The sequence below is a fragment of the Pseudopodoces humilis genome, chromosome 3 (assembly GCF_049639895.1).
Source record: "Pseudopodoces humilis isolate 2021_Gansu_Grassland_sample_001 chromosome 3, ASM4963989v1, whole genome shotgun sequence".
In the NCBI taxonomy this organism is placed as follows: domain Eukaryota; kingdom Metazoa; phylum Chordata; class Aves; order Passeriformes; family Paridae; genus Pseudopodoces; species Pseudopodoces humilis.
This window is the reverse complement of record NC_142202.1, coordinates 63,209,139-63,236,886: the sequence shown is the minus strand read 5'-3', so window position 1 is coordinate 63,236,886 and position 27,748 is coordinate 63,209,139. Positions and strand designations below refer to the sequence as shown.

The 27,748-nt window shown below is 37.1% G+C and overlaps 1 protein-coding gene and 1 long non-coding RNA gene across 14 annotated transcripts in view; one reads left to right on the top strand and one right to left on the bottom strand.

Annotated features, from left to right (window-relative positions):
- The window catches only part of TRDN (triadin), a 233,563-nt gene that overhangs the window by 101,933 nt on the left and 103,882 nt on the right, over positions 1-27,748 (bottom strand). For all 13 annotated transcript variants that reach the window (XM_088053842.1, XM_088053833.1, XM_088053836.1 and 10 more), the window contains 3 exons: positions 19,352-19,387; positions 18,218-18,280; positions 17,332-17,394 (listed from right to left, as the gene is read on the bottom strand). In XM_088053842.1, the coding sequence (XP_087909968.1) occupies positions 17,332-17,394; positions 18,218-18,280; positions 19,352-19,387 (162 nt within the window). The remainder of the gene's footprint in view (positions 1-17,331; positions 17,395-18,217; positions 18,281-19,351; positions 19,388-27,748) is intronic.
- LOC148184667 (uncharacterized) lies at positions 22,196-27,548 on the top strand. Its single transcript, XR_015772314.1, has 4 exons — positions 22,196-22,335; positions 23,876-24,097; positions 24,418-24,463; positions 26,732-27,548. It is a non-coding gene; the product is annotated as an uncharacterized LOC148184667 (long non-coding RNA).

The window sequence follows — 27,748 nt, the reverse complement described above, 5'->3', positions numbered from 1 at the left end:
TTGAATGGCAGCTAATATCCTAATCAAGCACGATGTCACCCAATAGATTCCTTTGCTGCTGATCTGGACTAAATACCAAGACCCTGGGGAATTGCTGTGAAGAATTACAGGTGCCTCTGGAGGATATGATTCACTGAATAAAAACTAAAGAAAAAATTAAAATGTCAAACATTTTAATGTTTACTGAATGCAACGTTCACTGAAGGAGGAATTCTCACCCGAAACCTCAGCTAACACTTTCATCCTCTGCTGGTTTTTACCTGATGATCACATACTAGAATGGACTTAATCAAACCCCACTGACTGGCTAATGGTCTACACAGAAAATAGGTTGTGTGATGAAAATGCCTCACACAATGCGACCATAGTTCTAACAAGCAGAATGTTCCTAATGAGACTCACATAAATCTTCCCTCATTTCTTGGCTCTGTCATTTATTTTGACATAGGTATTTAATTCGTCTTGTGATTAAAAGCGGGAGAATAAAAAGAAAAGATGGCAGAAAAATTAACAGAAACTTCAAGAATCAGAAAGAATTGTGTTGAAAATAAAAAAAAAAATATTTTACAGTTCTTTGAAGTCCAAACTGTGTTGGTTTTTCAGAAATAAAAACAAAAACCCGTGGCAGTTTTTACCCACCAAAGTACAGTCAGTCGAGTGAAGGCTTTGGGAGCTTGGTTCTGGCCTTGCAAGTACAATACAACAGCAGAGTTTTCATGACACTGCACCTTACAAGAATGACATCTAAGGTTCCCTTTGCTGCCCTGAGCAACAGTTCATATGACTGGAAATAAAAATGATAGCAGGTGGCATCTGATGGCTGAGAACTTCCATCAAGTGAATGGAAAACATAATTAAAGTCGCCCGGAGACCAGTCTCACTGCTGTCTGCTCCCAGGCTAGCAGATGTACCAGAATTTAGAAACTATTTATTAAGTGGCACAATTTGAAGCTAATGTGGTTTACAGTGATAAAAGAGGAACACACCCCAGATAGCTGAGCATTTTTCAAAATTAACTATGGTTGAGCATATAGCAATTAAACACGAATTGTGAAACCTTCTATTAAAATATACTGTGGTTTAATATTTTTTTTTTTAATTTACTTGAAGTTCTTAAAATTATTTTCCACAACACAGTATTGATTTCAACTAATATTCCAACAATTCTGAGAAGTGCTCATTCTTGAAGTGTCTTTAAGAATTTCTTACCAAGTTGTTTTTTAATTTATATTATTTTTGATAATTTTTCACTAATTATGTGGTATTACTGAAGTAAATTTTACCTTACCACATCTAAAAGATTTTTGGAATACTTTTTAAAATTTTGATTTCAGTCACTTCTGAAACAACAGATGCCCACATATAGGGGTGTTGTATCAGAGTATCTTCCCTTTCTGGAGTAATGTCTCCAATTTACCATAAAGACTGTAAAAATTCCATACAACAATGAAATAAAGAAATCATATTTCTTCTTCTTAGTAGACTTAAAATCTGTGAAGGTTTTATCAAAACTGCTCATACTAATCTACAATTAAATTTTTAACATGCCAGAACCCCTAAAATTTGACAGCATAAAGAGCTATTTAGAAAGATCAACATCTCTTCCACATGCAAAGTTCTGTGTTTGGACTAACGCTTGATTTTATTCCCTGTCTTAATCACTGAGCATGATATAACATGATATAACATATGCTCTGTGACAACTTCTGGCAAAAACTCTTCTTGCCTTTCCAAAATAACATTTCTTGGTGGGCATGAGAAAGGCGCCACATTTCACCAATGGGGCTGAAATTATGCACAAGGGAAAGCAAAGTGCAGTGTCACTACTGCTTTAGAGCTGCTCCTGACCCATTACATGACAACAATAAAATCTCTGACCAAAGTTTAACTAGCTTGCTTTGAGAATAATGGGAATAACAGGGAAGTTCATTGGCAGGGACCAGTAAGCCTTGAATCCCAGACTGCAGGTTTTGCATTTCTATCTTCTGCCTGCAGAGATTTTGCCATGCCAAAAAAAGGGAAACTGCAGATAATGTTATTTTAGCTGGGTAAAATGGCATATGCAGAGCTTCTGGGTGTTAAAATAAAATTTCCTCAAGAAACATGAGACTGGACTATAAGATAAAAAATTTAAAATTAACTGATAACCAATGTGGCACATAAAGGTGCTTGAATAGTGTAGGGCAATGAAAAAGGAGTTAGCTAACTAAAATTCCTCTGTTGTTGATTACAACAGAAAATCGGTAATAGTACTCTTAATTGTAGACAGATAATTTTCCACTGAAGCAGGAAAGACAGACAAAAAATTTCCATCCACTCTCTGAGAAGGGTACCTTTTCACCTCAGCACTGTATCTATTTCTTCTCCACTCACAGTAGCAGGCTTTTTGATAGTTTCTAAATTTCTTTGATGTGTCCAAGTCCCTTCTGATCACCAACCTGTGGAGGTGTTGTTTCTCTCTGCAGTGTCTCCTCACACCATCAAGTCTATCACCATTTGCCAGGCAGTTCTATGTTCTGTGCAGCCAATGAGTGCCTGCAAGCCCTGGGTACCAGAGCATCAGAAGCAGTTAGCAACCTAAAGCCCCAGAGCTTTTCAGAAAGTGTTTTGGCAATGCACATGGATGAAATACTAAATGTTATCTCAAACAGATTTCCCAAGATCATTAAAAGGGTTCGTTCAATAGAGCAAAAAATAAAGCAAATAGAGGAGGAATGTGAGCAGACAAGTGATTCAGTTACAGTAAGAAAAAGCCTGCACTTGGGGAATGGCCAATTTCAAGTATAATAGTGGTTCATGGTTCCACTAATTGGTGATTTCTCCTTTCTACTTTGTAATTGCTGGAATGGATTCAGTTTCTCCTGCTGCGGAGCAGGTAAAAACTCGTTCATGTTAAATACATGTTCATGCATGAACAGTATCCTGGTTTGTATCAGAAATCCTGTGGCTAGACATACTAGGGCAGGGATCATCTCCCTGTACTCACTACAGGTGAGGCTGCACCTCAAATCCTCTCTCCAATTTTGTGCTCCTAACTTCTTAAAAATCACTAAGGGACTGGAATGAGTCCAAAGGGCAATGGAGCTGGTGAAAGGTCTGAAGCACAAGCTCTGTGAGGAGCAGCTGAGGGAGCTGGGTTTGTTTAACCTTGAGTAAAAGAGGCTCTGAGGGGGACATTATCACTTTCTCTACAACTACCTCAAAGGAAATTGTATTAAGATGGGGATCTCTTCTCCCAGATAATGAGCAGTGGGACAAGAGGAAATGGCTTCAAGTTCTGCCAGAGGATGTTTAGATTTGCTATTAAGGAAGATTTCTTTGCAAAAGGGATGCTCAAGCATTGTAAGAGGCTGCCCAGAGAAATGAGGTGTTTAAATTCCTGGGGGTATTTAAAGTGTATGTGTGTTCACTTGGAGATGTGGTTTAGTGGTGGACTTGGCAGTGATGTGTTTAAGGATGGACTCAATAAGCTTAAACGTCTTTTACAGCCTAAAATGTTCTATGCTTCTACATTATTTTCTGTGTTCATCAGGCATGATTTAAACAAGCAAAACTCAGGAGCATAATATGGGATTGCAGTCATCCACACACAGGAAGCTGTAAGTGTAGCTAATTACAGAAACTGCAGTCCTTTCAAGAAAAGGTAATGGTTTTTTATGTAGCAAATGTGAGTAATAACATTACTTCCTAAAACTTAGGAATCAGATATTTACCTGGAATAACCTGTCATTTGAATTAGTATGAATACTATAAGAGACAAGAATTTTCTTGAGCATTTTTTATCTTTCCTTGAAACATCTGGGGGACGTACTCCAATTTTTTCTTCATAAATCTCAGCACCAATGGTGTTTGATTCAGAAGAGAAATTTGGGTTAGAACAGGCTTTGTTAAGTGCATGTATGATATGCATGCTTGTGATATCTCTTTCTGTACTTCTTAACACATTTCCGTTTCTTTCTGTCTGTTGGATGGATGGATGGATGGATGGATAGATAGATAGATAGATAGATAGATAGATAGATAGATAGATAGACAAATAGATATACAGATGGCATCTATAGACCTTATCACCAGGGAGAAGATATTTTCATATTGCTGAATACAGATGCTGTCAACATTCTCACTCTGTGAAAAGGGAAATCTTAAATAATGAAATGTCCATCTTTATAGGTAGTACACTACTCTAATCACACTCATGAGGCAGAACCTATGAGAAAACGACTTCATGCAGAACATACTGAAATCAAGCTAAAAATCAATGCTTTTACGACCACAGTTATGTATGGCTCTTCCGTTAAAGAGCATTTGCCTATTCCATTTTCCTAATCATTCAATAATAATTTATCTGACTTAGTCTCTCAGAGTTACATATAGCAAACCACAAAATTGGCTCTGCTTCTTGAAAAACACATCAGGAAAACAAGCACAGCTATTGGGAACATTTACTGAAATGTTAAACAATCATAACTAAAAGTGACGTGTAAAGGCTTATATTTTAAGTCAGAAATACCTCTGATCTATGAACCTTCATAGGGGAAAGGCATACAAGAGACTGAGGTACACTTCCAATTCAGTGACATGAATGTCTTTATCTAACATATACTCATCAAAACTTAGTAAAAGCTTGTAAAGCTTTATTTCAAGGTCAAGGGAAAAAAATATTTTTTTCTCTTTAAGTGCAAGCAAAAGAAAAGAAGGAAAATCTTTTTCAGGATCTCAGACTCTGAAGATTCCTTCTGACTGACTTTAGCTGTGAGTCAAGCCATGAACTTGTCTATTTAGCAACAGCAGAAAATAGTACTGCATAGTTATATCATTTCAACCCAGTGGATGTATCTGTGCATGGACATTTAACATAGAATAATTATCCCAAATATCCGGCCTGCTGACTCAGATACACATCTTATTTTTAGGGCATAGAACAGTTTTTCTTCATTAAAGAGATTAACTTTGTATTGTTTGAGACATAGGCATATTCTAATCCTGTTATTTCTGGATGTGATTGGAAAAATAAACATTACATTAATCCCCAGAACAGCATAAAGAGGGTTGATGAAATAAATTAGATTCTTAAATTAAAGCTATGCCACCCAGCTGCTGCGCAGCCCAGGTAGTTCTTTCTGCATATCTGAAAGTCCACAAACAAACTGTTTTTTTGGTTGCCTGTGTGGACTTTAGATTATTTATCACCTTCAAGCTTGATTATTTCTAGTATCATATCTCCCAAAAAAGTTCTTTATGAGATTGAGAATACAGTGTCAGAAGAGGTTGCCTGTCAGACACTAAATTACTCCTCTGCTGTTGGAATCTGAGATACAGATTGTGTGCCCTTGTATCTAATACTTAGTTCTAAGATTCAAAAAAACACTGAATTTCATATAATATGAAATTCATGAGCATGTTTTCATGGTGATACATGAAAACAAATGTTAAAGCTAGATAGGAAAGGTGTGTGTAGATTAGAAAGTTTTTTAAAACACTGAGTGAAAAAGTTAGTTTAGAGAACAGGAGACAAGATGGAGGATTTAGGGTGTTGTCTCTTGTCCTTCTTCTTTCTTCTTCATGTTCTTCTCCTAGGGGTTTTTGGGTAGTAGTAAATGATTGGATAGAGAATACCGTAGTGCAGCACACAGGTGTTGGGTCATTGGGTCACTAAGAAAAATAATTTAGTTGGCATCTGTTAATTGGGTAAATGGACATATAAAAGACCTTGAAGAGGATCTTTGTTAGCCATTTTACCCCTTTTCTATCATAGTGCACATAGCTCCTTGTACCTTGTAATGATGATAAAAAAAGAATAAACTGAGACCGAACAAGAGAAAACTAGCCTCCCTCTCATCAGTCTTCAGTTCAAAGGGAAAAAGAACCCAATCCAAAAGTCCTTTAACAAGACACTCTGCTTCGCTCAAGGAAGGTTCTCTTGCCAACTCATCAAAAAGTGAGTGGTAGTGCAAGCCCAAGCCTCGTCCCTTTTATCTGTATTTATTAAAGGGTTGACATTTCTAATTGTTTGCCAGCCAGATCTTACCAACATCATTCACCATTTGCGTCTCTCAAATATCATCCTACTTTTTGTAGTCCAAGATGGAAAAGAGCAAACACAGAACATCAGATCTGGATGGAGAAATATTCAGCGTTGACTTAAAAGCATTCAAGTCCAAATAGTTGGCAAAAGGGCCACTGAAAAGTGCATTGCATTTATATGTCTGCTACTAACACTTCATGGACAGGGCAGCTGCCTCAGACAGTGAATACTCACCCTTCCTGTGCTGGCAATTTTTTTGTACAACACATGGGGGGTGGGGCAGGGGGCGTGTAAATAAAAAGATTTCCCGTATGGAAATTACAGGGGAGAATACTGTTATACTGTTGCTACTCCCTGGACGGAACATGGTCAACATACCCAACCTCCCCCACACAATACAATCTGAGGGGGACTAAACAGAGGGTGGAGGGGAGTGGGGACAGCAGCCAGATTCTGTCAAAACCCTTGCACAGGAGGGAACTCAGAGGTACTTTACAGTCAATAAGCCGCAGAAGAGGTGAAAACCACGAGAGATAAAGGAAGAAGACCTGCTGTTGAGTCAGCAACACTGCTGAAATCGCTTTCCTTGGACTGATGCATGTCCCAGTCCCAAGACTATCTCAGATACTATACTGAGATACCCACCACTGAGGTACCACCACCTCTCACTGAGTAAAGGTATAGATGTATGACTAAACTTGCTTGAGCTCCACCTGAATGTACATAAATAATACAAAAGTAAATTAAGAATTGGTAGAAGTTAGGGAAGACTCTGTCATAACTTCTGGGCTCATTCAATGGCCTGAACCTCTCTTCTCCCCCACAGGGACACATACTGGGTAAGATCAATGTTCAGTGCATTCTGATCATCTTTTTAGTATATTGCTTTGAATGCACTTTTGCAGTCACACACTGTCACTGGCAATCTTCAGCCTAAACCTGTCACAATTTTATTAATAGAATGCTATTCTGTGAGCTGTTAATGTGAGTCCCTAATGGGTGCTAGCAGTCACTGGCAGAGGTAATGATGTGGAGATCCAGAAGGGAATCTCTCTGTTTGGCATGTGACCCTGGACAAGTCAGTCAAAGCACCATCTGATCTGGTGAAATGCTCAATGAAGAGTGCCCATAATGGGACACTGACAGGCTGCTTGGGCACTAGGGTCTCAGTTCTCCTGGTACATGGACAGACTAATCAAACACTAAGGGTTTAGGAAAATCTCCCTTTTTCACATGACAGTGGGCAAGGATGGGAAAGGATCAGTTTCCACTAAAGCTGATTCCTAGTAAAGGAAAGAGGAGATGAGTCTTTCACCTGAGAGTCAACACATCAATTGCAGTGGAGAGCCAGTCTTAGACTGAGTCAGTTCATATTGTGATGTGAAGGAGAGACAAGGGGAAGGCAGGAAAAGATTTTTTCTAACTTCCTCTCTTTTAATTTCATCTAATTTCTATCTCTTGAATTCTAACTGTGTCCTGGAATGGCACAAATGTTTGGTTTTCTTTTGTTACAGATAATTTTACCATTCCCAGTTGAAAAACTCTTTCAATGGGTAATATGGACAGAAGCACCATGATGACTTTGCAGCCTCTGTTCATTTTCACAAAAGCAGAGGAGGTGTTTAGGAGTTTAGTTCTCACAGAAAATCAATGGGAGTTATGTCTGGCCTTCTGTGACGTGTTTGTATATCCACCAGGTGACACACTGCATCTTTAGACATGCTTTGAAATCATGCTGTCAGTCACGGATGATGATGGAGCAGAGAATTCAAAGTTCACTGAGTGCTTTGAAGTTTTGGTGTAGGACATGTTTGAAATGCCTTTTTACTTCTTTCAGGAGGAGACTCCCTTAACAAGTCACATGGAGACCATGGGAATTGCCTTTCTGCTGTGTTTGTATCTCTATTCTGCCAGATTTTTTTCCCTTCTCCCTCACTGTGAGCCTGTTTTTATTCTTTTGTTTTTATCTGCTTGGGGAGATACAATTTGATTTTTAATAAATAGCCATATCTGCCTTGAGAATTTCTGGAAATGTCAATTAGGAAAGCAGGCTTTTCTATTTTCCATGGAAGACTATGTACTTAGAGGATGACTAGCAGCCACGTGTTTAGCTTAAAAGGGCTTATAAAAGTAATGCAGAAAGGAATTTCTGTTTTTCCATTGAACCTGCAAGGCAGTTTTCTCCAGCTGCATTCCTGCATTAACTCTTTGCTATATTCTCTTTTAGCTTATTATGTATATCTCTGAGGGTATACCTCCATAACCCTCAAGGCTAGAACACACCATCAAGCTATCTAGTCTGACATTTTGTTGTCAGAGACTCCTATATTTCAGCTAGGCACCTTTTCAGCTGATGTGTATTTTTCATTAGGTAAACAATCATCTTCTGCAGACACCAGGGAAAGCAATATCCACCCTGTGCTGTGGTAGTTTATCACTCTTAGTGTTAAGAACATGCACCTCATTTTCAGTCTGGATTCAGTTAGCTTCAGATCCCAGTCATTCATTCTTGTTTAGCTGTCCCTACTATGTTAAAGGGAGCTATTGCAGCCAGAATATATATTTTTTTCTTTTTCTGTAAAGGTACTTAGTATTCACAATAACCAAGTCACCTCTTTCTGAAGAGATGAATTGACTATTGTATTCTTCTATGTAAAAAATAAAATAAAATAATAAATTCCTTACTTTGTAAATAACTCAAATTACTTTCTTTTGTTCTTTCTTCAATTTGGACATGCAACTTCCACTCTCTTCAGTGCTTTATAGACAGGTGATATGTGGCCATGGTCAGTGTCCCCTGTTACAAGGTTTATAATTTCATGTCTGTATGAAAAAGTATCAACCTCAATTTTCCGTTCACCTTGTCAGTTTTAAAGCTACCTTCCAGATGTAAATGTAAGTGCCAATGTAACATGAAACAGTAGGGAACTGGGCCCTGAGGTTAGAAAGACTCTATTTGGGTGTCACAAGAGAACATAACTGTGAGTAATGGGATAAAATTAAGGAAGGGAAAATTTAGGCATACTGGAATGAAATACTTCTTAACTGTGAGATCTATAAGGTTGTAGAATAATCTTCTGTGGAAATTGATGGAGGCCTAGTTACTTCAGACATTTAGAACTAAACTGGCTAAAGCACTTGAAGGTACTGTGTAAGGAATTACCCTGCAATGTCAGAAGGAAGGATTAGAAGACCTAGTAGGTCATTTCCATCTCCTCTTTCTGTGATTTTGTTGTACAAAGCCCCACAAACAGGACATTTTTATCAAAGTCAGGAGATGCCCCTAAGCCCTGTTTGTGTAAGAGAAAAAAGAGTAAATTACATCACTTGCTGGCAACTGTGCAGGAATCCTACTGCAGCATTTCTGTGGGTTAGTGCTACCAGTGCTGATGGCTGTGTGCATAGTTTGTGAAAGCAGAAGCATCTACTAATGAAAAAATGTCAGGAAACTGCAAGTGAATTATGAATAGGATCCAGGAGAAGAGCAGCAGGAAAGGAAAAATCAGAATGGGCCAGACATGCATAATAGGGTCATGAGCAAGTTATTAGTCAGGAATGGATTGGCCTGTAGTAGGGGAGATGAAACCTGGAACTGCAGTCATCCATCCGGGAAATCTAGGTGCTTTTTATAGACTTTGGTGTATGGGCATTGATTCATATAATATCATTATATCATATCAATTGGAATCATAATTAAGATGAACTCAAAGTCAGGGGCTTTGCTAAGGGTTACACAAACCCACAGCAAGCCAAACCTCTGCAGAAATGTGTAAGTGGATGAACTGTCTAGCATAAAAAGCTGTTGAAAGAATAATTGTAAGAAACACCCTAGAGAAGGATCATATAGTTCCTTATAGGTCTTGTTCTTTTGTGTGGTTTATTCCTAAAACTGCTCTCAACTCATAACACACCGTGTTTCCTTAATTATTGTTCTTATACATTCTTATGCATGAGGAATCACAAAGCAACTAATTTCTTAATATTTCTGTTGCTTAATTTTTACATTTGTCTTTTCTTCTAGTCATTCTAAATCTAGCTGCAAATAAATGCAAACTGTAGGCTCCTGTTCTGGGTTTAGCTGGGAGAGAGGAGTTAATTTTCTTCATAGCAGCCTATATGATGTTTTAGTTTGGATTTGTTACTCAGACATTTTTAGCAAACCTGAGTTCTGGCTATTGCCAAGCAGTACTTGTACAGCATCAGAGCATTTTATTTTTCCCACTCTGTCTGCACCTACTGGGAACTGGGAAAAGGTTGGGAGAGGACACAGCTGGAACATCTGAACCAAATTAGCCAGAGGTGTATTCCCTACCATATAATGGCATGCTCAGCAACAAAAATTGAGAGTAGAGGAAGAATAAGGGAAGGGTGTCCTCTGCTCCAACTGGCTGGGCACCAGTCTGCTTGGCAAGGTGGTTAGTGATTACATAATTTGTTTTTCTCCTCTTTATTTTATTTATTAATTTGTCTTAACCCATGAGTTTTCTCACTTTTGCTCTTCCTGTTCTCAGCCCCATCATATTGATAAAGGGGGAATGATTGAGTGGCTGTGTGGGTGTTTAGCAGCTGCCCAGGGTCAACTCAATACAGTGTCTTTTTGTCATTAAAAAAAAAAGGTAAAAAAACCAGTCAGACAGGGTTCTACCACTCAAAACTCCTACCTTTCTACTTTCTACTAGCTGTCATTCTGAAAACAGGTCTGGTCGATCCAAAATGCATCAAAGCACTTATATGTGTACTCCACTTAGTGACTCACTTTTTATCTTTTCCTCACGCTTTGTTTAATAAGCCACACGAAAATTTGTGAATAAACATGTTTCATTTTCTATATGGGACCAGCCACTTTCAAAATACCTTATGCTCTCTTGTTCTTTTTTTCACAATTCCATTTTTTCCTTGTAAGCAGCCTAAATTGTGACAGTCTCTACATCTCACTGGCTGTTACAGACCCTATATTGTGGCCTCCTCCGAAAACACATGTCACCCTTCCATCTGCTGACATCTGTCCTGTGACACCACTCACACAAGGGAACATGAGACACGTCACAGTGTCCAAGCTGGGCTGCTTAAAGTTGTCAGACACTCAGCTGGAAACACACTCCTTGCAGTGGGCAGGGTAGAGTGAGCAGTTTCAAACCTTGTTCTTGAGAGGCAACAGAGATGTCTTTCTACAAATGTGTGCAAGTAGAACCCATTTGCTCATCAGGAAAAGCCTAGGATCAACATTTGTATCCCAAATGAAATATTCAATCTATTGCAGTTAAATCAGCCCAAAGATTTTCAGGATATGTGGTATGAATCTGCTTCTCTAGATCAGTGGATTAACCAAGTATGTTTTTTCCCTAATTATAACTTTTGTCATAAGGTATATTTTAATTAATTTTTACTTCTCTGGCAGTAGTATTTACATTCCAAAATTATTCTTTTGAGAATAGTGTCACATTTAGATGACATCCTAACATGTTTCTAGCCATGAAAGCAGTATGATAAGCAGCATGGGGAGGTAAGCAGTAGGTTCAACATTACTTCAGCAAACTCTTTTTAAATAGCCATATTTGAAAGCAAACAACAAAATACCCCTCAGGTATATGGATTGAAAGAAAAAGATAATTTGCCACCAGGTGTCAGTAGTGGTTTTTTTATTGTAATGGAAGGCTTAATATCAAGAATATATCAAGAAAAGGTAGAAGCTGAGCTAAGGTAGTCACAAAATTAGATGCATTATTTTTAATTGTTGTTCAGACCAGGAATTTAAAAATTATTGAAGGAATTTATCTTCCTGATTGTACAGAGGACAATAACAAACAAGATACTATTGGTGTATAAAATGGTCTTCTCCCTCCATTTCCTACAAAGCCATTGTGGTTTTTTTTTTTTTCAAATTACAAGGACCGTCATGTAAGGAAAATGCATGTGGTCAACCCATGCAAATAGCTGCTGGGACCTGGTCAGTCATGCTTGCTCTTGTCTGGTCACCTCTGCTCTGCTCTACCTACTACTACCATTCTTCCTCCAAACAGAATTAAAGAGACTTTCTTGCTGTCTTGATCTCACTGGGTAATAGGGTATCAAGAATAACCTGGTTATCCCCCAGTTTTGTGGCAGTCATAAGGTACTGATTTCAACTTTTATGTCCAAGATTAACTTTTGGTTTGTTTCTTTCATGACTGCAGAAAGACTTCTTTCGGTTGTTACATAATTAAAATGTAGTCACATAATTAAAATGTACCTCATTGTCTGTCTGTAACTTTAAGTCCCCAGAGACTTTTCCTATTCAGGAGGCAAAGATTTACTGTGGTATCTAAAGAGAGACATCACCACTCCCCTCTTCTGCTAACACTGCCTGGTGTGAAACATATGACATGGTATCATGCATCATAGATATGTCTTTGCCATAATAATATCTTTATCGATGATCTGGATGAAAGGATCAAGTACCCCTCAGTCAATTTGTGGACAAAACCACTCCTGTTGCGCAAGAGTGTTGATCTGCTGGAGGGCAGGTGAGTTCTGCAGATGGATTTGGGCAGACTGGATTGATGGGCCAAGACCAATTGTATCAGGTTCAACAAGGCCAAGTGACAGGTCCTGTGCCTGGGTCACAACAACCCCATGCAGTGCTACAGGCTGTTGGAAGTGTGGCAGGAAAACTGATTGGCAGTAAAGTACATGGGGATGTTGGTTGGCAGCCAATGGAACAAAAGCCAGCAATGTGTCCAGCTGGCCAAGCAGGCTGATGGCATCCTGACCTGCACCAGCAATAGTGTGGCCAGCAAGAGTAAGGGACTGTCCCTCTGTGCTTGGCACTGCTGAGGCCATACCTGAAAACTCTGTTCAGTTTTGGGAACCTCACTTCAAGAAAGTCATTGAGGTACTGAACTGTGTTCAGAGAACACAGACAGAGCTGGTGAAGGGTCTGGACCAAAAACTTTATGAGGAGTGGCTGAGGGAGCTGGGATTATTTAGCTTGGAGAAGACGAGACTCAAGGTAGGACCTTATTGCTCTCTATAACTCTCTGAAAGGAGGTTCCGGCCAAGCAGGTGTTGGTCTCTTCTCTCAGATATCAAGCAATAGGACAGGAGGGAGGTTTTGATTGGATATTGTGAAAAATTTCTTCACTGAAAGGCTGGTCAAGCCCTGAAGCTGGCTGCCCAGGGAAAAGATTGAGTCACCAGTTCTGAAGGTATTTAAAAGATATTCAAATGTGTAGGAATACAGTTTAGTGTGACTTGGAAGTGCTATATTAATAGTTGAAATCAATAATCTTAAAGGTCTTTACCAACCTGAATGATTCTGTGATTGTGTGGTAGATGCATCCAAAAAATGGATGTGCAACCACTGCAAGCTAGGTCCTTTATTTATGGAGCAGCTCCAATGCTGTTTTGTAGGGCTTGTAGGCTCTGTTGGGAGCATGCAGATACCAACACGACAAAATAGAAGTCAGGTCATGCTCCCTGATCTGGGATGAATAGATCTGCACACCAGAACTGCTCAGAGAGGTGTGATGTGTGATGACCTTAAAACATTTGTCACCGAGGTCAGAACCCAGGGATTCTTGCACTTGTCCTGCTGATAAGGCTATATGATTTTAGCCAAACCATTTTATTCCTAGACATCAGCTGCATTGTCTGATGCCTCTGGTTTATCACGAGGGAAATAGTGAAAGTATACAAAAATTTGGGATCTCTAATCCAGCTAGCATTGGTTTAGCTTTCAGAAGATGTGTATAAACAGAAGATAAATATGTGGACAACTGGCCTGGATTGCATGTCTGTACCTGAATTTCCCCATATGGAAAGTAGAGAAAAAGACACTATCTTTCTAAAGCAGTTATAAGATTTGTTATCAAAAAAATGTAAGAATAACAGGAAGATCATTAATGACATCTGAAGCAGAATTTTAAGTAGGAAATTGTATGATGATCCAGGCTGACATTTTTATTGCTTTATAAACTCATTTTACCCCTGTGATTTGTTTTGAGAAGCAAAACAGTGTGGGAAAGGAGTTTACAACAGTCAAAGACAAAGGCTGGTGTGAATATCATTTCTAGGAAAGCTGATTCAAGAAGAAGCAGGGAAGTTCCAGCCTCTGGGAAAGGGACCATCAGGAAAAAATCTGCAAGAAAACTATTAGTGCCTGAAAGCACCAGTCGCTGTATATTCATTTTCATGTGGGGTTGGACACCAAAGCTATAACACAGAGGGACCCTTTTCTCAGTCAGATTGCAGACTGGAGCCCCCTGGGCTGATGTGTCCCAAACACCAGGAAAAACTTTGTGAGAGCCTGGCAAAGGCTTATATCTGCCAAGGTTTAGCAAGCCCCTTAAGGAGGATTTGGAGATGCAGCTCCTTCTTTATCCAGAGTAGCACTGGGTAGATTTTTGTAAAAGGTTATGAATTCTGACTGTGCCAGACCCTTGTGTCTGATGATTATGTTTGTTTAAGTTAAACCTCTGAGTTTGTAACAATGGAATTATCTATTTTTCAGGACAATTAACACAATGCTTTTGTATGAGCTGAAGGTCAGAGGATTAATGTGCTTTTATCTACAATGCATTTTTAATAGCTAATTAAGAATCATTCAGTTTGCTCTGTACTAAAGACAGAGAACATTTCGTATTAGATGACTCTTGATCCTCTGCAGCAGCAGAGAGTGGGGGACAGTGAGAGAAAGAGTGAGAAATGGAGGGAGAGAGAATTGGAAAAAGAGTGAGCAGGCATGCAAATAAACAAATATATCACAGGAATACAGTTAATGAAGAGCTATAAAAAACCTCCATTCTGGTAGCAGTAGAGATAAAATTGTCTCTTGGACCAAAGGAACAACCTAAAATATTAATCTGCAAATATATGCAGTATTTGCAATTACAAGCATTTCTTGTTAGAGCAAGAGAGATTGAGAGGAATATAGAGAAGTGCTTCTCTCAGAAGCATTCACATTAGTTTAGAGATGTTTTTATCTCTTAAGTGCTTTCAGAGCACCTCTTTCTTTCTCTCTTGAGCCTGACAGGCTGTACATGCCACCATTCCTCTATGGGGAATGCCTGGTTAACAGGTCTCCAGCCAGAGATGAGTCTTCTGGGAGAAAGTGTGCAAGGGTGTGGAGCAGCAGTGGGCCTTGGGTGCCAGGAGGACCTCGGAGCAGAAGGAGCTGCCCACTGATGTGGGGATGAGTGTGGGCAGCTTGCCCTGAAAACACCTCAGCTTCATGGATTGTAAAGGTCATGGCAAGCAAAATGAGACACAAATCAGAGGCATTCAGAGGAAATGCAAGAATTTGAAAACCAGGGTGAGATTATTTTTAATGCAATGGCCTCTGTCTAGCCTTTTAAAGGGAAAAATTAAGTAAACTGGAAGCTGTTATTTGCTTTTGGATGCTTATCTATTCTGCTGATTCAAGTGCTCAGAGGTTGATTTTTTGTGTCTGTCCAAATTATGTAAAGACTGTCAGACATCGAGGTGCCTGATGTGAAGACTGGACTATGAACTATTGTTCTGTTGATCAAATATAGCAATTATTTCAGGCTCAAAACATTTTAGGGATAACAATGGGTGCTGCCAATCAAAGGTAGAAAGTGCACATGCATTCAAAGAACAAGCTGAAAGAGGAATAACAGCAACACCTGTATCTAGAATACATTATGGATTACCATCCTCTTACACAAAGGCAAGCAACTCCAAAAATGAAGCAAACTACAGAGCTAATAAAAGTGACAGAAAAGTGCAGATATCTTGGCTTGTCTAATTTGTGTCTTTCTAGCATTGGTAGGATGACTCACTGGATTTAGCAACTGCTTGTGAAGATGAACATATTAATAACTTTAGGCTGCAGCTCTGCCGTAAAATGTAATCTTTTACAATTCTGTATTCTCAAGTGAAATAAAAGCTTAGAACCAGAAAAAAATTACAAAAGGTATTTGAATTGTTAGCTTATGTTCTTTTTAAAGCTGTTTTTATACATTAAAATATGCAACTTAACTAGAAAAAGAATATTCTCTTTCATCCCTATCCCTTCCCCAGTGTGTACAACTCTCTACTATAAAATACATATTTAAATATGGGGCTACTAGGATAGTTGTTCCAGGTAACTTGTGCATTTTTATATTTTCCCAAACATAAATTACTATTTCTCTTCCCATCCATAAACACTTGAATAGGAAAAATTATGCAGACCAGATAGGATTCAGTGGCAAAGAAACCAGTTGCTTATTGAAATTTGCATATGCAACCCACAATATTAGTAAACAATGGGATATAGAGCCTTTCAGCTTTTGATAGCATGCAACAGATTTAAATAATTAGAAAACAGAGCACAAGGCTTGCCTTGAGGACATAGTAAATATAGCCCTGAATATCATCCCATTTTGAACCTTTCTCCATGGCTTTAGGCATTACACTAATCTACAGAAAGGTTAATCGGAGTACTTGAGGGCTTGTAGAATGTTATATAGAAAGTGACAGATAAAGCATCAATTGGAATCAGTGTTTCTAGGTATTCAGAGGGTGACCAACCACTAGACTGAGCATTTTGTTTCTCCTTGATTTTAATGAGACAGTTTTGCAAGCTGTGTCACTTACTGGAGATACTTTCCCATTTCTGCATTAAATATACTTGCAGATTTACTGGAATAATGGGGAAGAAAAATGCATCATTTTTAGTGTAACAAGACCCAAATTACTAATTTCTAATCTAATTGAAATATCTATATTTTTATGCATGAAAAAATCAATTAGGTTTAACATATTAATATAACTTTAACTTTTAGAAATTTCTTTTCTGGGCATGAGTAAAAATTCAGACAATAAACCATCTATTTTCTCCCACACTTAGTAGTTTGATAGGGTAATATTTCCATTTATTTCTTAAAATTATTTGTATTTGTAAAATTATTCATGGAAAAATACATGCTTTCCATTCAGACTCTGCCATGTAGCCTTTGAAATTAATTATGCTCTTGATAAATTTAGTGTATGAATGAAAAGAGTGTTTGTAATTTATTTGTAAATATATTGATATTTATTTAAAAAATAATTATATTTGAAAAAGTCCCAAGATCATATAACAGAGAATTACATGTATTAAATATATGGATATGAATATTATAATATAACATAACATAATACAGACATAATGCATATATATATATATACTGTGATACATCTGTATCTATCTAGCTATATCTCCACTTGGATTCTTGAATTATAATGAAATACATACACCCTTATCTCAAATGCTTAAAGCTTGAAAGTGCTTACACTAAATAGTCAGATATCACTTCAGAGAAAGTCAGAGTTCAATTTCTTACCTGTTTTTTTAATTTCAGGGACAGCTGTCTTCTCATGAGCTTTCTCCTTTTTTCCTGTTTTTTCTAAGATTTAATTAAAGAGAGTAATTTGATGTGCTAGAACTTTGAATCATACACTCAAATATGCAGTCAACCAAGTCCTGGTGGGCTCATACTGAAAAAAGTGACTTATTTGGGAGCTCAGATTATTCCCTTATAGCACTTGCACCCAACTTGCCATGAGCAATCAGCTGAAAATGAAAATTAATCAGTATGCCTCAACTGTGGATGATTTTGACCCTTAATAATTCATCAAAAGTTAGGCAAAAATCATCAGTGCGTGAATGTGGCACCTTTTAGCTTAAGTTTCAGTAACAATGAGATCATTAAAAAATAATAAATGACTTAAATATTTTGAATGAGGCAACATCTTAGTGGATTTTAGATTCTTTCTGACAATGCATGATCAAAATATTATTTAGATGGATACCATGTCTTTGCAGTTTGGTCACTGTAAGTTCCAGTTGTGATTCTAAAAAATAAATAGATCTACCCCACCTTCAGAAATTGATATGCCATGAATTGAGTGATATCTTCCATGAGTTTTGTGTAGTGCAGTGTAACAGCATTAAACTCTTTACAAAGCCCACCAAGATGGCCATAGATGGCCACCAAACAGGACATTTAATTTGTCTAAAATGGGTTTAGGAAATATTGGGTGCTGAACACATTAGACATTAGATGCTGAAGAATGGGAAACATGCAAATGCAAAAAGTGACTGAGCAACTCAGAGAAGGACAATACACACAGAAGCATAGGATTAACCTAACAGAAAGCAATAGGAAATGAGCCAGAAATGTGAGTAAAAGCTGAATGAGGCCAGTAAGAAATGTTTCCAAACTATACCTTTCATCTTAGTTTCAGTTGTAGTCTTCTTTTCATCACTCTTTTTCTTCTCCTCTTTTTTCTCTAAAAATAGAAATTGAAGTTCAGCTGGCTACTTTTACGCAGAAACACACAAATGTATTTATGTATGCATGTATATATGTATTTGGGATGGGAAATCCACTAACTGAAATATGTTCAAGATTTGATAAGCTGGTCACTTAATTACCAGCAGCTCAGAAATACAGCTTAATACCCAGAGAGTGAATGTGGTGCTAAGGATAAAACTGGAAAAAACATGCACACCAGATTATTACTTAAATGCTCAGGAATCAGGAAACTGTGCCCATTAACCTGGTGTAACTAAGAGTTTATTGTGGTGACTCAATAGCCATGCACCTGTTCTGCCTCTTTTGTAAGACCTGATAGAATGACAGCAAAACTTGCACATGGTACTTGGGAACAAGTGTAGAATGCCACAAAAAAACCTGCATATACAATATACCTTTATAACACTTTTTATTAATTGAATCTTTGAAACTGTCATTACAGGACTTCTGTTATTCATGGAAAGTTAAAGCACCACCTACAATATGACATTATTTCAAAAGCATCTGCCTCTAATTTGGCAGCTATTTAGGTAACAGTAGAAATAAGGAGAATATTTTTTTCCTTTTTAAAACAATTTAATTACTTATGAATGTTCTGAATTAGAAAATTAAGAGTTTGGTAAAGGATAGGAGAAAGTTATAATTCTTATTTTTCCTTTGGGAAATGAATCCCCTTTTTAATGGTGAAGAAAATAACAGTACTAGAGTAGCAAATCTAAGTGTTCTTTTAATTGTTCATCCATGAAAAGCCAAATTTGTTAGTTTCAGTTTGTTCTGCATGATGTTGGGTATTGCTATAGTTAGTGAAAATATAGTTTTCTTTTTGTGACCTTTTAGTGTGTCAAATGTGGATAAGAACCCAAGTTTTACTATCTTACAAAAGATAGAACCATAAGCAACCTTAAGCAAGAGTATGCTCTTTAATTGAAAAATATTTAAGGGATAGAAATGTTTTCAAATACAAGAAAAAAATATACTCTTGTCCCTTGCATAAAACTAACATGAAGATAATGAAAAAATAAAGAAAAACAACAAAGCAACGTACTTTTCATTTCTCTAGGTTCCACAGTAGACTTTTCTTCTGCATGGAAAAAATAAATACAGGGAAAAAAATTAAAATTTGTACAACATTTTACCTTAACCAAAAAAAATGTGTGTTTGATATTTAAAAAATTTAAAAATTGCTGTATTTGTAGAGTACCTGGATCCCACAGTCTGTCTATGTTGATTTAACAAATAAAATTATTTTGCCTATTGTGGAGGCAATGTATTTATCAATATTCAGGGTCTCCTCAAATAATACTTCTCTTGATTTTCTGACAATTGGTTTTAATATTAAGCATAATACAGATGTGTTCCACTTCTTTCTTGCTTTAAACAGATTTGTTCAATGTGTTTCCCTTGTCATTGTCTTCAAAAAATTCTCACATGCGTTCTACAGAACGTTCCTCTCAGAGTTATGTGCTTAATTCCTCCTGCTGAAACTCTGAGCACACTACACTTCAAGCTACAAATTCATCTGTGTTGTGAGGTTTTTTAGGCATGTGTATCATGCATCAGAGTAGTTCTCCTCCAACACTAACTTGTTTGGAAATTCATATTTTTGTATACTTTAATATTCTTGCTATTGTCTCGCTCTCTCTCTCTCTGATTCACTTCTTCAGAGACTTGTGCTAGGGACTGTGCCTGTCTGGTCAAAATGGAAATCTCTTCAGCTTCAGATTTCACAAAAGCTGTTCAACAGCACCACTTTCCTGTGCCACCTGTGACTGTTCAGTGGATTATGTCTACATGTAATGTAGATCTCTAATGTCTAAAATGTGGTTTAATTATTTGCATACTCTCCCCAAATTAATCAAAACTGTTAAACAAATTAAGCGTGTAATTTACTGACAAAAAGAGCTTCTTTCTGTCTGCCTTCCTTGAGACTTTACTCACAGGAACTAGAGGCTGAAGTGCTGCTGGGGCTTCTGTAATGTCCAATTTTTTCTGAATGCCTCAGTTCTGGTGAGTTAGATTGACTTTTTTGGTTTCTTACATTTATGGTGCTAGGTGCTGCATGAGAATAATTTGTACGCCTAAAGTCCTAACAACAAGATTCTCTTTAATCTGAGACCATTTCTGCCTTTGAACTCGTAGCATTTTGCATGCCTCTGGGGCCCAGGAAAACCCACATGAAATCTGCTTTAAGTTGCTTAGCAAGGTTCAGAGCCATATGCATCTTAAAAACCACAAGCTCAGGCATGGAGCTTTGAGAAGTGAAGCTTTGTATGGAAGATAGACAGGAATTTTTACTGCCAATAACACAAGCAAAGATGATGACATCCCTGGCTGCAGAATCTTTATTGCCAAGTCATTCCACCAATTAATACCACTGACATACTTTTCTTCCATCAAGCTCTCAAGTTGCATTATTCAGAGCATCCAGACAGTTTTGAGGTGTCTATATTTGTTATGAAATTTCTGTGGGATGACTACATAGAAGTATTAAAGGACAGTGGCCCCTATTTCCCAATTATACTAATTGCCCAATTGCCTAATGCAACACAAACACTCTTGCTCAGGTCTGAGAGAAGCAGTCACAGAGTTTCCATTCACATCCCAGCTGCATCTGGCCCCACTGATGCCTCTCACAGCTACCACTGAGAGAAACTTCTTTAACTGAGAACGATGGACTTGGTAAATGGGTACCATAGAAAGGGCTATTTCTGACTTAAGGAAGTAATGCCATTTCTTGAATAAATTTATTTCCTCTCTATATGAGCAGCTCACGTTTAGAATGTTGCCTATTAACTGTATATTTAACACCAGCAAAACTTGCAATTTCTGAAGCAATATATGTAGTGGGCTCTATGCAGATATGTACACGGATAAATTAAGATGCAGAGCAAATAATTAAATATGAACCTAGGCAGGTCTCTTGCACTGTAAAATATCAACCCCATCTGTTAATTGAAAGCACTTACTTTTTTTAGCAAGAAACATTTACAGAACTACAAAGGGCCAACTGCATAGAGAGGGATCATAATATGCACAAATTGTGGGTTACACAAGGAAACACAAGGTGCTTTCAAGAGTTTGGCATTGACCACAATTTGAAATTCAAGGGCAATTAACTATTGAAAAATCTATTGTTATTGCTATTATTTCTCAATAATGTAATTAACAGGATTTTTTCATCAGTAGCATTAGTCCTGAGCCACATTTCATGGTCAGTGTGAGACATAAGAATACAAAAAGACCTCACCTTAAAAAGCCTACATTTACAAGAATGAAACAGGGATATATACAGCTGGAAGAGTACATGACAGAATCAGTGTAACAAGGCCAGCAATGGATTTTTATTTAGTCAAGTTTTGTTTTTTTTTTTTTTCTGTAGACTCCATGCAGAATTTGAGCTTTATGTAGTATAAGAAGGAGTCCAATGGACATGAATATTGTGAATTAAAGCAGTGATGTACTATTGAATGGGACATTCAGGTAAAAATTATTCCTGGGTGAAAAATACAAAGAAGCATAGAATAATTTTCTTATAAAGTGGCTGGGTTGAACAGAACAGCCCTTGAAGCAAAGAAACCTCTGAGATGGAATTATTTATTTTTTAATAAGGGATGAAGGACTGAGGCCAGTAGAAATCCAAGTAAAATTCAACGAAGACTAAGAAAGGGGTGTTTCAATTTGAATTTCCTCCTCCCATCTTGACAACATGTTTGTGTTATTCTCATTGGAGAGCAGCTAGCTCTTGGACAATGGTGGGAGGGGAGATAACAGAAGCATGCTAACAATGCAGCACTTGAAATCAGGCATGGTAAGACCAGTGTACTGCTCTGCCAGTGCTGAGTGGAATCTAAATTTAGGGATGCACATGAGTTATGGGGCATAGTGTCATGGCAATGCTGCAAAGGAACTGGAAGAAGAGAGTGCTCTTAGAGCTTCTTTACCATATTGCTCCAGATGGTCCACGTTCTTATGGAAAGTCTGATTCTGGAAGGAATTGTCAGCTCATGCCATCCCATCTGAGAAACTGAGGTAAGCAGGGAAGCAAAATACAGCAGCAGATTCCTTCTGGTGGAAAGGTATGCATGTAGCAAACACTAACTAGTGGGACTGAATGCCAGAAGTTTGGAGATGTTTTGGTTCACATTAGCTTACTAAAGTTCAGACCCTTGTATGAGGCATATCTGCATTTATCTAAAACTCTGCTGTCAGGAAATCTCAGGAGGAAAGCTCCTGTGAGAGACTATGGATATTTATTGCCTGACTTTGGGAAATGCTACAACAGCTTTTCTTGCCTACAGATTCTAGTCCTGGCAGAACACAGGAGTTCTGCCAGGAGCAGCAGACACACATGCATACTTACTGACATACAAAATAAAACAAAACAAACATTAATTCAGCTTTTCCTGAGAAACCACAATTCAGACTGAACACAGTGACTTCATTAAGGATAAGACTTAATTTAATTTTTCTCCAAACAGTTCTGTACACTTTAAGCTGTCATTGGCATAATTTTAAAAGACCATTCAAACAAAACACAAACTGCTTTTCCAAAATTTTGTTTCCTTATTAATTTTGAAGGGATTATAGTTGCTCTTTTTTTTCCCTACATCACTGGAATCCTTTCTCTGCTGGACACAATAAAAGTTTTGCTGTTGATTTCAGTGGGAGTTGGATATCCTTTTAAATATTAAAATAACTCATTGCATTTCAGTTTTTAATGATATTTATTTTCTTTCTCTTTGGCCTATTGTTTAGAGTAGAGATTGACAATAACTGGTCAGTTGCACTTTTAATTCTAAAGTATTTAACACCCATTCACAAAATGAGATCCCCTAAGGGTTACAAAGCTTTTGGAGAAATGAATAAACAATGCAAGAAGATATTTCTGCTTAGTTTAGGATGTCATGGAAACTCATACTTTTAAGATTAAATCTAAATTTCAAGTAAAAATTGAACTTAGCTGTCTCTTTGAGATAAAAAAACAAACCACCTTTTCCAGCGTAAGAGTCCTTTTTTGTCTGGTTACTTTCTCTGTCAGAAGTAATTCTGTCTTGATTCAGCCAAACTACTGAAAGGCTGAGAAAGATCAAAGAAACTAAACAGTATTAAAGTTCCTAAAGTTGATAAGAGTTGCTTGTGTTCACACACAAACACATACACGTGCGCACACACACACACACACACACACACATATGCTCTCTCAGGTGAGTGCTTAGGCCAGAATGAAGTGCACTTATTTGCAAAGCTCTGTCTAAATGACACCATCATTTTTTTTCTGCAGAGTAATGAAAAACAATTTATTTTCATATTGGGCAAGTGGAGGACTCTTAGGGCACACAGATCACTGGAGATACAGCGCACCCTGAAGACCTAGGCAATCACTCCAGCTCAATTTTCCTTTTTTCAAAACTGCTTTCAAATCCCAGTCTGAAACACTCTTTGGCAACTGTGAAGATTGCTTATGGAGATATTTTTGAGGTCTGCAGAATCTATGCAATAGCAATATCATGCTTGAAATTCCTAATGCTTTCATGTGACCTGCATAAATGTTTCTTATTTCTTCCTGTAGTGATTATAGACTCCTTTTTCATGGCTCTGTTACATTAAGCACCAGAACTCTTTGCTAATAGCATGGGCCATATGTTGCCCTCACTAAACAGCACAGTGTGGAGCAGAGGAATCAGAATACAAGTGAGATGAAGCCAGAGTACTCACAGCAAGTCAAAAAAGAGGACAGACCAACTTCCATAACAAGATGAGCAACAGAAACTCCACTGGACAATGGTCAATGGTAAATATGATGCAAATGTGATTATGATGAATACTCAAATTCCCAGGGGAGAACTGATTTTTTATGGTACCACCTTTACCAGTAAGAGCCAAACCAACACAGCTAAGGTAGCTTGGCTAGCCTTCTCCTTCCTTGTGACTGACATTCCTCCTGGACAACAGGAATCAATGTCAGGACCAATTCTGTTACCAGTGCTGGGAAGAGTTTTGATGATACTTTTTATGTGACATGCTTTAGAGTAAGAATGTCTGAGCTTTAATAATGGGATGGTGAGGTTATTCAGAACCTCTTTTGTAAGAGTTTCCTTTTTCTTTCCAAAGACACATGGGAGTTCAGCCTTTGAAAGCCCAGATTAACTTAATCCCAGTAAGTATTTTCCATTTGTGGGTGCAATATATGCAAAAGACTATTGTTTTTCTAACATTTTTAAAGCACCATGAAAAGTTAAAATAATCTTCAGAGGCATTTGTTTGTGTTTTATTAGGTAGACTTTGGTGAATATTTATTTCAAAAGCATACTCTAACATTTTAAATTGTATTATTATAAATTATGAGAAAATAATATGCCTAATCAAAATATACATAACTTAATATGTATTTTTTCTTCCACTAGTAAGCTTTTCTCTCATGTCTGTTTAACTTTTTAAATTTTATGACAGAATAAAAGTAGTACAGAAGAGCCTTATGTCATTAAGGAAAATGTCAAGGGCTTTCTCAAACAGTGAAGATTTAGGGTTTTTTTCATCCTTGCTAAATCATTAGAAATTACTGCTTAAATGTCTAATTTAAATCATTAAATAGCTCACTTTGAAATTTTGTTCATATTGTTTCAAAGGTTTTACTGTCCTCAGTACAGACTCATATTTCTTAAACAACTTATTATGCTGTGTATATAGCAATGCATTAGAGCTAACTAAACTGTTCATCATCATCATAGATTAAACCTAACCCATTGTATTACAATATTTCTAATAGGAATATTTTTTCTGGGTTTTTTTTTTTTTCTGTTTTTATTCTCCCTTGGATTAAAAAATTACCTGACAAATGGATTTTCATCCACAACTCATGTCATTATTATTAAGAATACTCTAAATGGGGAGGAAATTTTCAAGATTGTGCCTTTTTTAAAGGGTTCTGTTATGTCTTGATTCACAATCTCTCACTGAAATGATTTTTTTAAAGGGTAATAGATTCTATAGAATAGAAGAAAAACAGAGTTTTTTTATGGAACAATCCATGTACAGAAGAGAAGGCAGACATTGACAGACTGTACAGAAGCAAATTGATTTCTACAAGATTTATACACTCCTGTACATCAAGGGAGCTTTGTCAGAATTTGTTTTGACTTTAGTAATTTAGATATTCTTGGTTATATCCACTAATGTTATATTCATGAACAGAGATATAGACAAGAAATTCTTAAGATAGTCAGATAGTGTACATTCTATATAACAACATAGATGCAGTTGCAAATTTAGCCTCCGCAGGAGTTTTGGGGGATGTTAAACACATTTCACAGCAGCTTGCTTTATTGCATTCTGCAAAATTTGTAATTAGAGGATTCAATGACGTAGAGAAAATACTTTTTTTCCTCATAGATCCTCTGAAGATATTACAGAGAATTTTATTTTTTTTTTAGCTTTTGTGCCTCACTTAATATCACAGATGCCATCAAGATGGCAAGGAATGGCCAGTATACTTCAGTCAAGGAAGGAAGGGGGATATTTGAGAGCTTGTCACAATTCATTACCAGATCAGAATGGTAATGTTGATGACTCTTCCATGATAAATGCTCTCCTACTCAAAGATACCGGAACAGATTTTTAGGACAATATAACTTGAAAAATCATACTCAGATACAATGCTGTTCAATGTTTTTTGTGATACAGTGCCCTTCAAAGTGATAAAGAACATAGGTCTGCTTGAGATCATATACCACATGCATTAAGATTCGTTCCACCAGAAGGATTCTGATACAGGCTTCTCACAAATGTGCTGTGGTCTTGTGAGAAGGCAAAGACATGCTATTCCGGAACAATTAATATGAAGATTCACTGATAACTAGCTAAGCCTCTGACATTCGTTTTCACACTTGTCTAACTGCAGTGTCTTTCCCTGCCATGTCAGAGAGGGAAACAAGGGAGGATGATCAGAAAGGAAAGCCTTTTTCATGTGAATGTGGAAATGGAGGAAGGTGAAAGCTGTGTGAGCTGAGCAAAAATTCAAGACCTAAGAAGGAGAATCACAGAGAAACAGTATACACTGCAGAGAAGTTTTAGGATGTCAGTGAATAACAAAATAAAAGAAATCTAGAATTAAAACAGGTGTGGAAGACTGCAGCCAAGGAAGAAGAAGGATATTAAATTCAAAGTTCAGGTAGCCATGGAGAACTGATCTGATCCAATTACTGGAGACACTAGTGTCCTGACATGGCAGCATCATTGTCAGCCAAGTTGAGAACACTGCTTCCAAGTACTTGTGAAAGCTTCATAAAAAGATAAGATAACAATTTAAAATTAGTTCTTTATTTCCTAGTTAACCAAACAAGGTTTCCAAACTTGCAATGCAAGTAGATGTTATATATCAATATCTTTACAAATTCCTTTACCTTCTTTCTCTTGTTCATTGTTACAGGAGCCTATATTTTGTTTTATGATTCTCTTCTGTTGGTGATCTGAAAATTCAAAGTCTTCATTGAAGATTTACGATAAGATCTTTGAAAAAGCCAACCAGCCATGAAATAGGAGAATAATGATCTGCTCTTTTCTTTCTGACCAGATTAGTACAAAGCATTTTGCTTAGTACTTTGTACTAAATTTGCAAATTTCTACTCATACACACACTTTAATGCAATTTATTGCTTACTACTAGAATCTAGTGTACAAATTGAGATTGTCTCAAATAATCATCCCCTTTCCAAAAGATTTACAGTGGAGCTGAAGGAGGAGAAAAAGGCGATGACAATGAGAAAAGGTTTGAGATTTAATACATAATAACAATATGTGCTTTTTCTAAGGCCTCTAGAATTCAGCAGAGCATAATTTCTACAGGACATTGCATACCATCCAGGAAAAGCATTCTATTTAAAGGTATCAAATAATCTAAAAATATTAGAGATATGTGGCACATACAAACCACTATTTCCACCTTATCACAAAACAAGAATGGCCCAAGATTACCCAAGGCAGCTGTGGCAAAATAGAGCGATACTGAAAACATGTCAATCTAGAAAAAGAGGAAGATCCTTTCAGCCTTCACCAACTGCATGGTTACATATATAAAGTCTGAATATCACTGATTTAGAAAGCCTAGGGTATAAGTAGATTGGTTTCATAAATTTTCTGTGTGATAAACATTCTGTTACTTCCTACAGTTTTACTTTTATTTCAGAGCTGGTTTCTTCTGTCAAAGGGTAAGCCGGTCTTTGATGTTATATAAAGTATATTTTTCAATTAAAAAATGCTCCTATTTGTTCTCTATTCTGACAACTTGTGATACTATTTTCAACTACATTTATAAGAAGAATCTTTTGTTTCAATCTGTCCCTTCTCCTGATCAGTGATATTTGGTGATGTACCAGTCATAAAAAGTATCTAAGCACTAAGAAGTCACATGCAGGTGTCTCGTCAGCTATTTTAAAGATTTAAATAT